This window comes from Tetrao urogallus (genome assembly GCF_951394365.1).
Source record: "Tetrao urogallus genome assembly, chromosome: 5".
NCBI classification, from domain to species: domain Eukaryota; kingdom Metazoa; phylum Chordata; class Aves; order Galliformes; family Phasianidae; genus Tetrao; species Tetrao urogallus.
This window is the reverse complement of record NC_136818.1, coordinates 51900780-51914876: the sequence shown is the minus strand read 5'-3', so window position 1 is coordinate 51914876 and position 14097 is coordinate 51900780. Positions and strand designations below refer to the sequence as shown.

The 14097-nt window shown below is 60.7% G+C and overlaps 1 protein-coding gene across 1 annotated transcript in view; it reads right to left on the bottom strand.

Annotated features, from left to right (window-relative positions):
• Nucleotides 1-218: 218 nt before the first annotated feature.
• SLIT1 (slit guidance ligand 1) overlaps nt 219-14097 on the bottom strand; it is a gene marked incomplete at both ends in the record, with an annotated part of 29615 nt that continues 15736 nt past the window's right edge. Inside the window, 33 exons of the mRNA XM_079536410.1 lie at nt 219-466; nt 538-749; nt 1233-1521; nt 1592-1746; nt 1847-1977; nt 2051-2288; nt 2511-2648; nt 2744-2837; nt 2916-3055; nt 3505-3602; nt 3748-3872; nt 4021-4184; nt 4588-4659; nt 4802-4873; nt 5063-5134; nt 5338-5406; nt 6111-6246; nt 6871-7037; nt 7119-7262; nt 7501-7644; nt 7780-7854; nt 7972-8116; nt 8324-8347; nt 8435-8598; nt 8700-8843; nt 8943-9014; nt 9108-9179; nt 9296-9367; nt 9840-9987; nt 10084-10247; nt 10363-10434; nt 10605-10676; nt 10800-10871. Of these exons, the coding sequence (XP_079392536.1) occupies nt 219-466; nt 538-749; nt 1233-1521; nt 1592-1746; nt 1847-1977; nt 2051-2288; nt 2511-2648; nt 2744-2837; nt 2916-3055; nt 3505-3602; nt 3748-3872; nt 4021-4184; nt 4588-4659; nt 4802-4873; nt 5063-5134; nt 5338-5406; nt 6111-6246; nt 6871-7037; nt 7119-7262; nt 7501-7644; nt 7780-7854; nt 7972-8116; nt 8324-8347; nt 8435-8598; nt 8700-8843; nt 8943-9014; nt 9108-9179; nt 9296-9367; nt 9840-9987; nt 10084-10247; nt 10363-10434; nt 10605-10676; nt 10800-10871 (4204 nt within the window). The remainder of the gene's footprint in view (nt 467-537; nt 750-1232; nt 1522-1591; nt 1747-1846; nt 1978-2050; nt 2289-2510; nt 2649-2743; nt 2838-2915; nt 3056-3504; nt 3603-3747; nt 3873-4020; nt 4185-4587; nt 4660-4801; nt 4874-5062; nt 5135-5337; nt 5407-6110; nt 6247-6870; nt 7038-7118; nt 7263-7500; nt 7645-7779; nt 7855-7971; nt 8117-8323; nt 8348-8434; nt 8599-8699; nt 8844-8942; nt 9015-9107; nt 9180-9295; nt 9368-9839; nt 9988-10083; nt 10248-10362; nt 10435-10604; nt 10677-10799; nt 10872-14097) is intronic.

The window sequence follows — 14097 nt, the reverse complement described above, 5'->3', positions numbered from 1 at the left end:
TTCTTTTTTTTCTTTTTTTTTTTTTTCTTTTTGTTTTCCATCCCTCTAGATGCAACACATCTATCCTCCTCCAGCCCCGACGGGCTCCTCCGAGTGGTGGGAACTGCGCTGGGCTTTGGCAACATCCCGGCCCCTGGCTGCAGGGCAGAGCGAGCTCCCGGTGCCGGCGGCTCCTCACTGCCCCCCCGCTGTCCGCAGCAGCCCCCGCACCCCGGCGCTCAGAGGCATGGGCTGCAGCCGCACTTGCTGGGCTTCTCCACCTCCTCCACGAAGGTCGCGCCGTTGCTGCACTCGAAGGCGTATTTCCTGCGCCGCGGCCGCAGCCCGATGCAGCAGCCGGCGTCGGTGTCACCGCCGCACGTTCCCCGGCACTGCACGGAGGGCACCGGCCGCGTGGTCTGGCAGATGGCGTAGCCCCTCTGCACCTGGTGGTAGTCCCGCACCGGCTCCCCGCGGCACTCGGGCTCTGTGGTCAGCGAGGATCAGAGTGCGGTCGTCCCAGCGCTGCTGCCCCGAACCCACCGCCCTGCTGCCTACCTTGGTCGCAGAGGGCGCCGCTGTAGCCGCTGTGACACTCGCATACGGGCTGGCCGCTCGGGGTGAGGCGGCAGCGGCCGTGGTGGCAGAGCAGGAGACGGCAGGGGTCGGGCGGTGTGCTGGGCTGGTTGCACAGGGCACCCTGGTAGCCCTGGTGGCACTGGCAGCTGTAGGAGAGGGCGTCGAGGGGCAGGCAGAGCCCGTGCACACACCTGTGGGCAGCCACGGCCATCAGGTGTCTGACACAGGGCATAGCAGTGCCTGCACCGTGGTGTACCAGCACCAGCTGCTATGGCATGACACGTGTAGGTGAGGCACAGGGTGGCTAAGGCATGGCATAGGTAGGGCACGGGTATGGCACATCACACCATGACATGGGTAGGCGCAGCACGGCACAGGTCGGGCACAGTCACTGCATCCACAGCAGTGATGTGGCTCCGGCACAGTGTGGCACCAGTACAACACAGCGTAGCAATGAGCCACAGATTCATAGAACCACTAAGGTTGCAAAAGACCTCAAAGTCCAACTATTAGCAAATCCACTAATCACAACCCTCAGCGCCACAAAGTCATGGTGAGCTGTGAATGGGGCAGGTGAGCCACTATGGGGCACCAAACGGGACAGAGCCACTGCAATGGGGCACAGCCCTTGCTATGGGTCAGCAGACAGAGAGGGGAGGGGAGGGGGCACTCACTTGTGTCCCTGGCAGGGGCCGCCACGGGGTTGGTCACAGTGAGGCCCATCCCAGCCAGGCTCGCAATGGCAGACGGGTCCCTGGGCGCCGGTGGGCTGGCAGATGCCATGCAGGCAGTACAGCTTGCGGCAGGGCTCGCAGCCCGGCACCACACCGGGCGTCATCCGCGTCTTGGTGAAATCCTGCAACTCGTTGTTGATGTAGAGGTTGCGGATGCAGCCGTGGAAGCTGGTGCCGTTGAGGAGCTGCCAGAGGCGGAAGGCGGCTGAGTTGACGTCCACCGGCATCCCTGGGGAGAGCGGGGCCGTCAGCACACACCCAGCCGACCCTGTACCCCCAGTGCCCCACAGGCCCCGTACCGCCGACATAGAGCGGGGCCTCGCTGTTCAGCGTGTAGTGCTTGCCCGAGTTGTCCATGGTCATGGGGCTGCCACCATCAATGGAGAGGTTCACCATCTGGTCGAAGGTCACCAGCTCCACGGTGTGGAACTGCCCATCATTGATGGTCTCGGCACTGGTGGGGAGGGCTGTGTCACCAGGTGCGCTCCGTCCCACACCAAATCACCATGCCCATGCAATGGGGTCAGGGCACAGGGTGTGGGGGCCTATGGTACCTGTATATGGCTGAGCTGGGGTGAGTGCCGGGGTCATAACTGACCCTGACGTGGCCCTGGTACAGCTCTACAGCCATGTGATCGCTGTCACCGTTGTACAGCAGGATGCCGTTGTCCTCAGCCGTGGAGACCTGGAGGTGGGAGAGGTGAGACCCCCCACCCGGTGGCCACCCCCCATCACCCTGCATCGCCCTGCATCCTCACCTGCAGGGTGATGTTGGCCCGGGGCCAGTCCTGCAAGTCAGTGAACTGCAGGTATGTGTCACGGTCCACGAAGTTGACGCTCAGCAGCTTCTCACACTTGGGGCCACCGAAGCCAGGCAGGCACTGGCAGAGGGCACGGGAGCCCCGCTCCACACAGGCCGCCCCATTCTGGCACTCGGCACGCTCGCAGAGCCCAGGCTGCCCGGTGGCATGGGGCGGCATCTCGCACAGCTGTCCACTGCGGGGCCAAGGGCGTGCTGGGCATGGGGCCGGGGCAGGCCCCTCCCCACCACCCAAAGCACCCACCCACTTTGGGGTCCCCACCAGCAGCAGCACCAGATGGAAGCATGGATGCTGAACCCCGCATGTCCCTTCTGGGGTCCACAATAGGATATGTGGTGGCCAGGATCACCTCCTGTGGGATGACACCTGACCGGCCCGTTAGCGCCCCCGGCAGTACCTGTAACCCTCGGCGCAGAGGCAGGAGTAGCCATTCACCTCGTCCACGCAGCGAGCGTTGTTCTGGCACCGGTGGTCCTGGCAGTCATCGAAGTCCTCGCTGCAGTTGGTCCCCACGTAGCCGGGTGCGCACTCACACCTGGGACAGCATGGGGGGGTTACAGACCCCGCTGTGCCTTCCCCAGTGCCTCCCAGCTGCCTTCAGCCCCCTGAAAGCAAGACCCAGGGGCTCACCTAGGCCCCTGGCTGGTGGGGATGCACGTGGAGTCGTGCTGGCATGGGCTGAGCTCGGCCGAGCAGAAATCTGGTGGCTGCTCACAGAAATCTCCTGCGGGGCAGAAGAAGGGGTACCAGATGGTACCTATCACATCCCGCAGTGGGATGGCAGTACCCTTGCTCCATGTACCTGTGTAGTGAGCAGGGCACAGGCAGGTGTAGTTGGTGGCACCAGACACACAGGAGCCCCCATTCTCACAGCTGTGTTCCTTGCAGGGGTCACTGGCGGTGCGGCAGTTCGGTCCCTCGAAGCCTGCTGCACACAGGCACCTGTTCCGGGGTAGGAAACACCGTGTTGGGGTGATCTCCCCAAAACACGGGCAGAGGACCATGGTAGAGCCTGCTCCCAACAGAGCGCTGAGGAGCACAGCCTCGTGTGCCCCTACCTGAGAGCCCAGGACTAGTGGAGGATGCTGAGGACGCTCAGTTGCCAAGACAACGGGCTGAGAGAGGCCATTTAGTGCAGAAGGATGAGCAGCCTTCCTCCACCCACAGCCCCACCATTATTTCCAGCTGCTAATTGCACCCCACTTCCCAGAAATGCCTGAAATGTTCAGGGTAGGCAGGGTTGCATGGGGGCATGGCTGCATTCTGTGCTGGCTCTCAGTGCCACAGTGGTGAGGGCACAGACGGATATCCCAGGTGAAGAAGACCCCAAATCCCTATAAGATGCTGCCATCCCAATGCCCAAATTCCATAGGTCTCCACAAACTGCTGACCTGAAACTGTCCCTGTCCCCATCCTGGGGCTGGCAGGTGCCCCCGTTGGCACAGGGGTTTTGAGAGCAGCCATCCAACACCACCTCGCAGTCCCTGCCCTGGGGACGGAAGGAGACGTGGCAGGAAGGGGTACCGTGCCTTATTTTCCATTCCCCATCCCTCCCCCAGGTGCTGTGGGCAGGCAGAGCCTTGCACCATGCCTCTGCACCGTGCACCCTGGGTCGGGAGACCCATTGCCACTACCTTGTATCCAGCGGGGCAGGCACAGCGGTAGGAGCCGAGAGGGTCATTGTGGCAGGTGCCCTGGTTGCGGCAGGGGCTGGAGAGGCAGGGGTTGCACTTGGCCTGGACACTCAGGGCTGGGGGCCCTGCGGGGAAGGGTAGAAGGAAGGAAGGGGCGGTGCGGCTGTAAGCACTGGGGGGCAGCGGTGAGCAACGGGGCCACGTGGAGCATCACCCTGCTGTACAAGGAGCGGGAGGCACGGACAGACATATGGACAGACGGACAGCACTCACCTTGGCACTCAAACTTCTTGGCGGGGGTGGTGAGCAGCAGCTTGCCCTCCATGTCGGGGGGGCCAGCGCAGCGGGCAATGCCCGGCTCCTTGTAGCCTGTCTTCACCCAGCTGGAGAGCCAGCGCAGGTTGCAGCTGCAGTACAGTGGGTTGGCCCCGATGGCTCTGCAGGGCAAAAGTGAGGGCACTGAGAACTGTGGTACTCCCCCTTCTGCCTATGTCCCAATCCTAAAGCATCCCAAGCCCCATCCCACTGCGATGGTGGCAGAGGGGAGTGGGGAGGGCAGGGCTGTAAACGGGCACTGAGGTCGGGATGGGTGTGCACCACGTTCAATCTCCTTTAGGAGAAGCTCGAGGAGGCAGCAGCGGCACGAGCCGGCAGTGCTGGGCTCTGCAGGGCTCTCACTGCTGACAGATGGAGGAGTGCTAATCCTGCAGCTCGCAACAAAGGGCAGGGGTGGTGGGGATGTGGGAGGCAGGAGCAACAACTGGGCGGGTGTCAGGAGCAGGAAGGGGAGCAAGTCTAGAGAAACCCATGGGGTCTTGAGGTCCCCAGCCCTGGACTCACAGGTGGGACAGTGAGGTGACATCCGCGAAGATGCCCTCGGGGAGGGTGGAGATGTCATTGCCATGGAGAGACCTGTGGAGGACAGAGAGCCCCATGATCCCAGTGGCTCCAGGACAGCAAGGGCAGCCCTGGGCTGTGCCCAGCCAGCCAGTGAGGCCAGAGCCCACTGAAGTGTCACTGCTGCCCATGGTGCACAGGGGACACGGACACTCACAGCAGCCGCAGGGAGCGGAGGCCCTCGAAGGCCAGTGGAGGGATGCACTGCAGGGAGTTGTAGCTGAGGATCCTGTGCAAGGGAAGGAGGCAACACAGAGAGGCCACCCCGAGCTGCACGCTGCCCCCCCCCACCCACGTCCTACCCCCTCATCAGCTCAGGGCACAGCTTCACTCAGGTGGAAGGTCCCCTGGTCTTTGGGGTCCCCTAGGAACACCCTCCCTCAGACAGGGCAGCCTGCAGCCCAGTGCCCGCACTTACAGGGTGGTGAGCTGGCTCATGTTGGTGAAGGAGGAGTTGCTCAGTGAGCTGATCTTGTTGTTGCTCAGATCACTGCAAAACACAGACCCAGCAGCTGTGGCCTCTCCCGTCCCTTCCCGCTGCACATCCAGCGGGGCATAGGGACACACTGCCAGCCAGCCATGATCCCACACAAAGGGATCTGCAGGGGTCCCTCCTGGGGAGGGCATGCCATGGGGACAGCCCACACTGCCACCCCCAGGTCCCAGTGGTGAGCCCCGCTCTCAGCCACTTACACCAGCTGCAAGTACTTGAAGGTGGAGAGCTGTCCTGGCACCTGGGTGAATTGGTTTCCATCCAGGTAGCTGGAAGGAGAAGGAGAGTACCTCGGGGTTATTACTGAGCAGCAGGATATCCCCTTTGTGCACCGAGGCCCCGTAGACTTTGTGCTGCAAGAGCACGTCCAGCATAACCTCCCTGCACCCACAGGGGACCCCCTGGCTGGCAGAGAGCTGCACATGCGCCTGCCCACCCACAGACCCCACAAGCTGGTGCCTGGGGCTGCTCCCCAGCCGCCTGCGTGTGTGCACAGCCAGACACACCGTGCTGTGAGCGTGGGTGGCCGTGTTTGCAAGGCATGTGTGAGATGGATCTGAGGATGTGGTGAGAGGAGGGTGTGTGAGACGGCACGGGGGTGTGAGGGGGTGGCATACATTCTCATGGATGTGTACAGCGTGGGCCAGCACTGGTGGCAGGCTGCTGGGGACGGCAGAGCCCTGGGGTGTGACAACAGCCCCTGTACATCACCCCTTGGGCATGGCCATGGAATCACAGAATGGCTGTGTTGTAGGGGACCTTAAAGCCCATGCATTTCTGCCCCCTCTCTAGATCAGGGACCCATCCAACCCTGCCTTGGGCACCCCAGGGGTGGGGTGCCGCCCCCTGGGATGGTCCCTATGCCCTCAGCCAGAACAGGGGTGCACCCCATGTCCAGGTACCCTGCGGCACAGACCCCTGCCCACAAAGCAGCAGCAGGAGGAGGAAGGCAGACCCTCGGCAATGCACTCACAGCTCGGTGACATTCTTGGGGATACCCCTGGGCAGGGCCTTGAGGTGCTTGTTGCTGCAGCGCACCACAGTGTCGAGGCAGGTGCACTCCTGAGGGCACTGGGGCCGTGGGATGCAACTCGTCTCCTCCTCCTGACCTGCACAGGACACAGGAGACAAAATGTCACTGGGTCACAGCTTGTTGTCCCGCAGGCACTACGTGATGCTGGGTTCAGTGCCTTGCACCTGTGACAGGGCATCACCCACACTCATATCTCCCCTTGGCAGCAAAGCAGGGGTGCAGCTGGCACCTGACTGTGCATGTCTTGCAGCTTGTGGGAATGTGGGTGCATTGCATTCCATTCTACTGCTTTAGGGGTTACGGTTTCAAGGTTAGGGTTAGGTTTGCATTGTAGTCTATTGCATTGCTTTGCATTGCATTTCTTTGCATTGCATTAGGGTTGCAGTTAGGATTAGGGCTGGGATTAGGTTTAGGACTGCACTGCATTCCATTGCACGGCTTTGTATTGCACTGCATTTGATATCATTGCATTTCATTTCATTGGATTGCCTTGCATTTCACATAGCAAATGCATTTCATTTCATTTCATTACATTGCATTGCATTGCATTGCATTGCATTAGGTTTAGGGCTAGGGTACCACAGAGGGACCTGGGGTATCTTTGGGGTGGGCACCATGGGCTGGGTGACCCCAGTTCACCGCGGGGACAGATGTGAACACGGGAGCAGGGATGGTGCTGGGACAGGAGGGTGCAAGTTACCTTCCTCACACCTGAAGTCAGGGAAGGCCACGTCCTGCAGCGGGATCTGACGGAGGAAGTCAGGGTGTTGGCACCGCGGGTTGCCCGTCACGATCTTCCTCTTGCGCAGCCATTCCCCCAGCCAGGCCAGCTGGCAGTTGCAGTTGAAGGGGTTGGCCAGCAGGTTCCTGCAAATGGGAGGGCATAACTTGAGATCTGGGCCCGAGATCCCCAGCAAGGGGCTGTTAGCATCCCCGGAGTGGACATACAGTGTGGAAAGGGACTGCAGCGTGTCAAAGGCACCCGGTGCGATGGTGCTGATCTGGTTGTCGTACAGCGAGAGCAGGCGCACGTTGCGCAGCCCCGTGAAGCTGTCGTTGTGGATGCAGCTGATGCGGTTGTTCCTCAGCATCCTGCAGAGGAGAGGACACCCCATAATCGTGGGACCCAGCAGATCCTGGGGGACAGGAATCCACCCCCAAAGGCTGCAGCTGCACCCAGCAGACCACAGCTCCAACTCTGGATGCAGGCAAGGGATGGCCCAAAAGCAGACCCACAGTGGTGCCAACAGCACCAGCCTGGTGGCATGGGCAAGGCTAGGGGCAGTGGTAGCAAGGGACAGCCCCACCCCCATGGCTCAGGGACACTCACAATGTCCTCAGCCCGTCCAGCCCCCGGAACATGCCGCTCCTCACTGACTCCAGCTGGTTGACGGTGAGGTGCAGTTCACTCACTGATGCGGCCCCCTCGAATGCCCCGTCCTCGATCTCTGACACCTTGTTGTTGCTGAGGTTGCTGCAGAGAGGGGAGACCATCAGGCTGCATCCTGACCCCTCCCTGGGTCCCGCAGCTTGGGTGGTGCGCCTCTTTCATGCTCCACACCATGCCCCTGTGTACCCTCCCAGCCCTCCTGTGCCTTCAGATCCTCACATTTTCTTCAGGTGAGGCAGCTTCTTGAAGATGCCTGTGGCCTCCAGGATGGAGATTTCATTGTTGTTCAGGCGCCTGGGGTGGGCGGCAGGGAAAAGAGATGGCTGCGAAGGGCCTGGCACAAACCAAACCCTCAGCAAAACCCAGCGCCGGTGACATGGTGGCTGCAGGAGGGGAGGGCATGGCGCTTACAGCTCGGCTGTGGACTGCGGGATGCGCTCTGGGATCTTAGTGAGCTTCAGGTTGGAGCACTCCACCACGCCAGCCTCACAGCGGCACTTTGGAGGGCACACCACGTCGCTGTTGCACTCACTGTTCAGCTGGTAATCCTCTGTCCCTGTGTGCCAGACAGGGCAGAGTCTGAGGGCTGCAACTGGCCGGGTCTTCCCACACCCCAACTGGTCCCAAGTGTGCACCATAGCCCTCGGTGTGCACAAAGGAGGGGCCACAAGAGGACATTATCCACAGGGACATCTGTCCTGGGTACACCAGCAGGCCCCGTATGCACGCACACACGCTCACACACATGTGGTTCCCTCCTTACCTGGGATGAAATACTGCTCTTTGGCTGCAGAAAGAAAAAGCACATCAGCACCACTGTGTGCACAGCAGAGATTTGGCCACAGCCCCCAGAGGGGACAAGGGTGGTGCTCACCTGAGCAGCGGAACTTCTTGCTCTTGATCTGCCCAATGCGCTTGTTGGCCAGGCGCCGGGGGCTGGCACAGCGGGCACCGCTGGTCTCAATGGGGTTGGCACGGAGGAAATCCGCCAACCACTTCAGATTGCAGTCGCAGACAAAGGGGTTTTGGGCCAGGTGCCTGCATCGAGGACAGCGGGTGACTGGTGGCCAGCACCAAGACCTGCTACCACCGCACTGGGATCCCCCAGGATTCCCTTCTGCAGCCACACGGGCACTCACAGGGTCTGGATGGCACGCAGTGAGCTGAAGGTGCCCTTGGCCAGGCTCTGGATCTTATTGTCATACAGTGAGAGCAGCGAGAGGTTTTGCAGGTCCTGGAAGGCATCTGCCCGCACGCAGTTGATCTTGTTGGCATTGAGGAGCCTGGCACAGGGAAGGAAGTGATGCCAACCCTGTGTCCTTTTACCATGCCATGACCCACAGCACTAAATGTATCCCTGCAGTGTCCCACCAGAGCCTTACAGCAGCTGCAGGGCAAAAAGTCCCCCGAAGACGCCCTTGGGGAGGTCGGTGATCTTGTTGCCATACAGCACCCTAGAGAGGAGGGATGGCAACAGGAAGACAGGTGGCAGTGGCATGGGGCAGCACCCAGTAGGTGCCCCGTGTGCCCCCGGTGTGAGCACTCACAGCGAGTTGAGCGAGCGCAGACCCTGGAAGGCGTCTGGGGCAATCTCCGAGATCTGGTTGTTGCTCAGGTCTCTGAAACCCAAAGGGAGAAGGTGGGCTGAGCCCCTTGTCCCCAGCCTTATCCTCCTGCTGAGGTGCTTGTGGCAGCAGGATTTGGGGTTCTGGGGTCAGAAGTGCTGCAAGATTACATCCGACGAAGCTTCTTGTAGGGGGAGAAGGCACCTGGGGGGATGGACTTGATGCCATTGAGCTCCAGGCGTCTGCAAAGAAACAGGGGAGAGGTGAGGCTGGGGACTGGCTGAGCCTCAGCACCCAATGACAGGCTTAGGAGACTGCAAGACCTTAAACTTGCATTAAATTATCCCAAAAGAGCAGCGCCTTTCAATCCAGGGACAACTTGCATCTTGTAGTTGGGGCTTTTTCCATTAGGGAGAGTGATGTGAGGGGAACTGTGGGGGGGGGGGGGGGGGGGCACAGCAGGCAGCAGTGGGGCTGGGGCAGCACCTACTGGCCCGGAAACATGAGTCTGGGGGTGCTCCGCCTGCCTCGCATCCCGATGGGGGCTTTGCATTGTAATTGGATTCCCTTAAGGAGATTATTTCTCTATTTACATTTTTAATGCAGCTAAATCCAGGGCTAAAGCTGGGTAGTATGAGAGCAGGGTGGCTGAGCCCTGGGACGTGTCCCCATGTCCCCCAGCTTCAAGTGGGGACGGCGGGGTGCCATACTCACATCTCTGTCATGGTCTCAGGCAGGTTGGCGGGGATGGCCGTCAGCCCCTTGCCCCGACAGTCCACGATGCCGTTGCTGCAGGTGCACATGGCCGGGCAGGAGCCAGAGGACAAGCTGCAGAGCTGTGCGTGCGCTCCATCCGCTTGTCCTGCAGGCACAGAGCCCCCGGGATGAGCCCCAGCCCGTCAGCAGGGGTGGGCTGAATCAATGAGACACTCGCTCTCCAACACCGGGGACCCCTTACCAGAGCAGCTGAACTCATTCTTCTGGATCTCAGCCACATTGAGGCCGCGGAGCTGTGCCGGCGCCGCGCACTGTGTGAACAGCCCGATGGTGGGCCGCTGGCGGAGCCACTGTGCCAGCCAGGCCAGGTGGCAGTCGCAGAACAGGTGGTTGGAGTGCAGGCGGCTGCGGGCGGCCGGGACCGTCAGTGCTGTGGGATGGCTCCTGCCCACCACCACCGGCTGCCCTCATTACCCCAACCCCCTCCGGCCCCTCCCACCCCGCTGGGTGCCGCACTCACAACGTCCGCAGCTTGGGCATGTGGTTGAAGCTGGAGACGGGGATGGACGTGATGTTGTTGTTATTCAGAGTCCTGCAGGAAGGCAGAGAGAGGGAGGTCAGGGTCGGCAGGTTGGAAATGGGAGCGTGAGATGGTTCAGGGGGCACTGAGCCCAGGAACAGCAGCACCCAACCACCTCCCCGCGTAAGGTGGTTGGATGGAGAGGTGAGGGCTGGGGACTCCAGCCACCCCTGGCCACTTACAGGACTTCCAGCCCCCGCAGGGCCCGGAAAGCCCCATCCTCTATGCAGCTGATCTGGTTCTTGTCCAGTTGCCTGCAGGAGAAAGGAGCAGGAGCATGGCTGGGATGGCACAGGTGCAGAGTTCCCCACATTATCCGCTGCTGAGCCAACCCAAATCCTCCATATCAGCCCGTGCCTATCCCCACTGCCACTCACAAGTTCTTGAGGTCTGTGGCCCCACGGAAAGCTTTCCTGGGGATGGCCTGAATGAAGTTCTCGCTCAGGTCCCTATGGGAGAAAGAAGCAGGAAGGAAAATGAACACTGCCTGCAAGACAGAGAGCTTCATGGGGCCGCTGTGTTCACAGATCCCAGGGAACTGCAGCCCCACAGCCATGCCAGGGTGATGTGGTTTCACCTGGGGTGGCTGCATGTGCCTGGGACTGTCCAGCACTGGGATCTCCAGCTCCAACACATGGAGCAGCAGGGCACAGCTCTGGGAAAACTCTCAGTGCTTAAATACCCTGTGTCTGCTGTAATTACAGGTCCCGCTGATTAACTGGTAATTACACTCAGTGGCTCCTGCAGGCATTCCCATGGAGCCTGCCCCATGCGGGAGAGGGCACAAATAATGGGGTCATTAATTTATCACTGTCCATGTAATTGCCTGCTCTGCTCATTCCTGACATCCCACTGCAGTGGAAACGGGTCAGGACAGTGGGACAGCATCCATGTTCTTATCCATACTCCTAATTCCTTGAGATAGCACATCAAGCATTGCCCAGTGTGTGCAAAATACCTGGAAGTCTCCAAGCTGGAGTTTCAACTCAGCCAAAAGCACCACTGCTATGGGAAGGTTCCAGAGGGAACCATCAGCCTTGCTTGCACTGAAGCACAAAGGAAAGGAGAAGCCAAGGAAAACAGTCTCAATCAGTGCACTAGTGGGATGTTCAGACACCGCATGGCTGTGATCTGGGACCGGATGCACAGCCTCCTTCCCACCGCATTGCATCATTGGAAGCCAACTGCTGGGAGAGCACCTTTGTGGGATGCAGGCTCCAGAGAGTGCATGTGGTACTGGTATCAGTACAGGTACGGGTACTGGTGTGGTGGTACTATCCTGCCATGGCTCCAGCCTTATTCCCCCTCTGAGCTGCATGGGGCCAGGGCTCACCACACAGCTGGGCACCCAGAGAGGAAGGCAGTGTTGCTCTAAGCCCTCTCTCCCCCCAAATAAGGACTCACATTCCACTGTGGCTGCTTGAGGAAGGAATCCCCCAGAAAGACAGCCATCTGGGTACCCCCAGCACATGCTCACTTCTGCCACTCACCATGCAAACACTGCACTGCACTGCCATGGATGCAGCCTCCTATCTCTCACCATTTACCCAGTCACAGTGTGGCCAAGCAGGGGAAGTTCCCAGCACACTCTGCTCCCAGCAATGCATTCAGATCCCCCAGACAAATCTGGCTCATGGTTCCACACTCACCGTGCCCAGCGGTCCCAGCGTACCCACAGCCTGCAAGCTGTTCACTTAAGGCCCAGGAGCCCAATGCAGCATGAGGGGTTGCAGCGCACTTTGCAAGGCCTCCCCCCTTTGCAGTTTTTTGTGACAGGCACACCAATGAAGTGCTGCCACTCAGGTGCCAAAGCCAAGTGGGACAGATGCTGGATGCGAGTCTTTCAGCAATGCCCAGTGCCGGGTTTCACTGCCCGTGCAGTCACACAGCTGACGACAACACAACAAACACATGCTCTGCCTGCGGGATCCTCAGTGCCCGGCACTAGAACGAGGCACGGCCCCTTCCCTCCTGGTGTTGCATCGCTCCCAGCTATGTTTGCTTTACACTTCGGCACCGAGGAAACAGCAGATGGCACGGCTTCGCCTCTCTCCGTCACACGGCTTGCGGCACCCTCAGCCGTGCTAGTGTCACCGCGCAACACTCCTGCCCAGCGCTCCTAAAGCCCTGAGTTCAGGAGCTCCTCCTTCTGACCCCCAAGCAGCTGGCTCACCCGCAGCCTCTCCAGCCCTTGGCCACGGGGACCACGCGGCTCCTCGCAGTGCTGCGGCGCTGAGCCGGGAGCGCGGCGCGGTGCCAGACGCGGTGCCAGGCACTGTGCATGCCTCCATGGGGCTGGCAGGGGCTCGGCGGCAGGAGCCAACCCCCCGGCGCGCCGCCCTGCCCGACGCTTAGCGGGGCACCCGAGCAAAACTGTTCGACATCACTTCCCAGTGGGGAGTCCACTCAGGCAAACAAACCCTGGCTGCATTAATTTCCACTGCCAGAGCCTGGCGGGCCGGTGGCAGGGAGGCCGGGGCTATTACCACGCTCCCATTCTCCCTCCTAATCCTGACTTCACACTTTAACCTGATTGAGCCTTGTTTGGAGAGCTGGCTCCCTGCGCGCCGCCAGGGGATTAGGGCTGGACGCAGCGGGGAGGTAATCGCTTCCTAGTGGCGTCGGCCCCCGTGGCCCCTGAGCCCCCCACTGCCTGTTGAGTGCTGCAGAGCCTGGCAGCCTCCAGTTTGCGGCTCCCCGTGCCATATCCTCACCCTATAGATCCCTGTACCGTAGATCTCCGTGCCGTCTCTGTGCTGTGGCTCCTCAACTTGGCAGCATCCGCTGGGGTGAGCAAGGTGAGCGGTGGAGGGGACCCCATACCCTACACAGGCCTTTTGGGCAGGAAGAGATGCTGCTGCACCCCAGACTGTGGGTGTTGCACTGGATGAGATCTTGTCGGAGAAGGCTGTGAGTTCCCCAGGACACCTGTGAGGGACCATCAGCCACAGGACCATGGCACTGTGACGCAGCCTGCTGTCCCCACATGTGCCATTTGTCCTGGGGCACAGGGTCAAACAGCAGGGGCTGCCCCACCAGCACAGCTCACACCACCTCCACCACCTGACAGATGACAGGAGCAAGTGTGAAGGGACAGAATGAGCCTGCTGCATCGAAGGAGATCAATAGACCCATCAGCACTCGCATCAGCTGCTGACAGCCACGTCCCCCCAGGGTTCCCCATCGCAGCCCTGTGGGCGCAGGTGAGAAGTGGCTGCACCCAGCGCAAGCACCCCGCAGCGCCAGCATGATGTCAGGCTGCTGGATTTTTAATGGGCTCCGCCAGCCCAGCTGACAGCAGGACCAAGGGGACAGGGCAGCACTGTCTCTGACTCAAAGTGCCACCCCTGAGGTCAGCAGGAGTCTGCGCGCTGCCAGCTGCCATCCGCCACCCACTGTGTGCAGGACAGTAGAGCTCGAAGCATTGGTGCTAACAATACAGGAAAGAGATTGTATGGCCTCTGGAAGTACCACCTGGGCACAGCCACCACTCAGCTGGCAGAGACTGTCACCAACCAGGATCGCTCTTCCCATCAGCCCTCCGCAGAGGGACCTGCAGCACATCCCATCCCCACCAGATGCTCATGAGGGATGCAAACTCAGGGTGACCCTGATGCTGACACCCCCTGCCCAGCTGCAGCTCTAACCTCTTTCTGCCCCTCCTGGGGCTGCTCG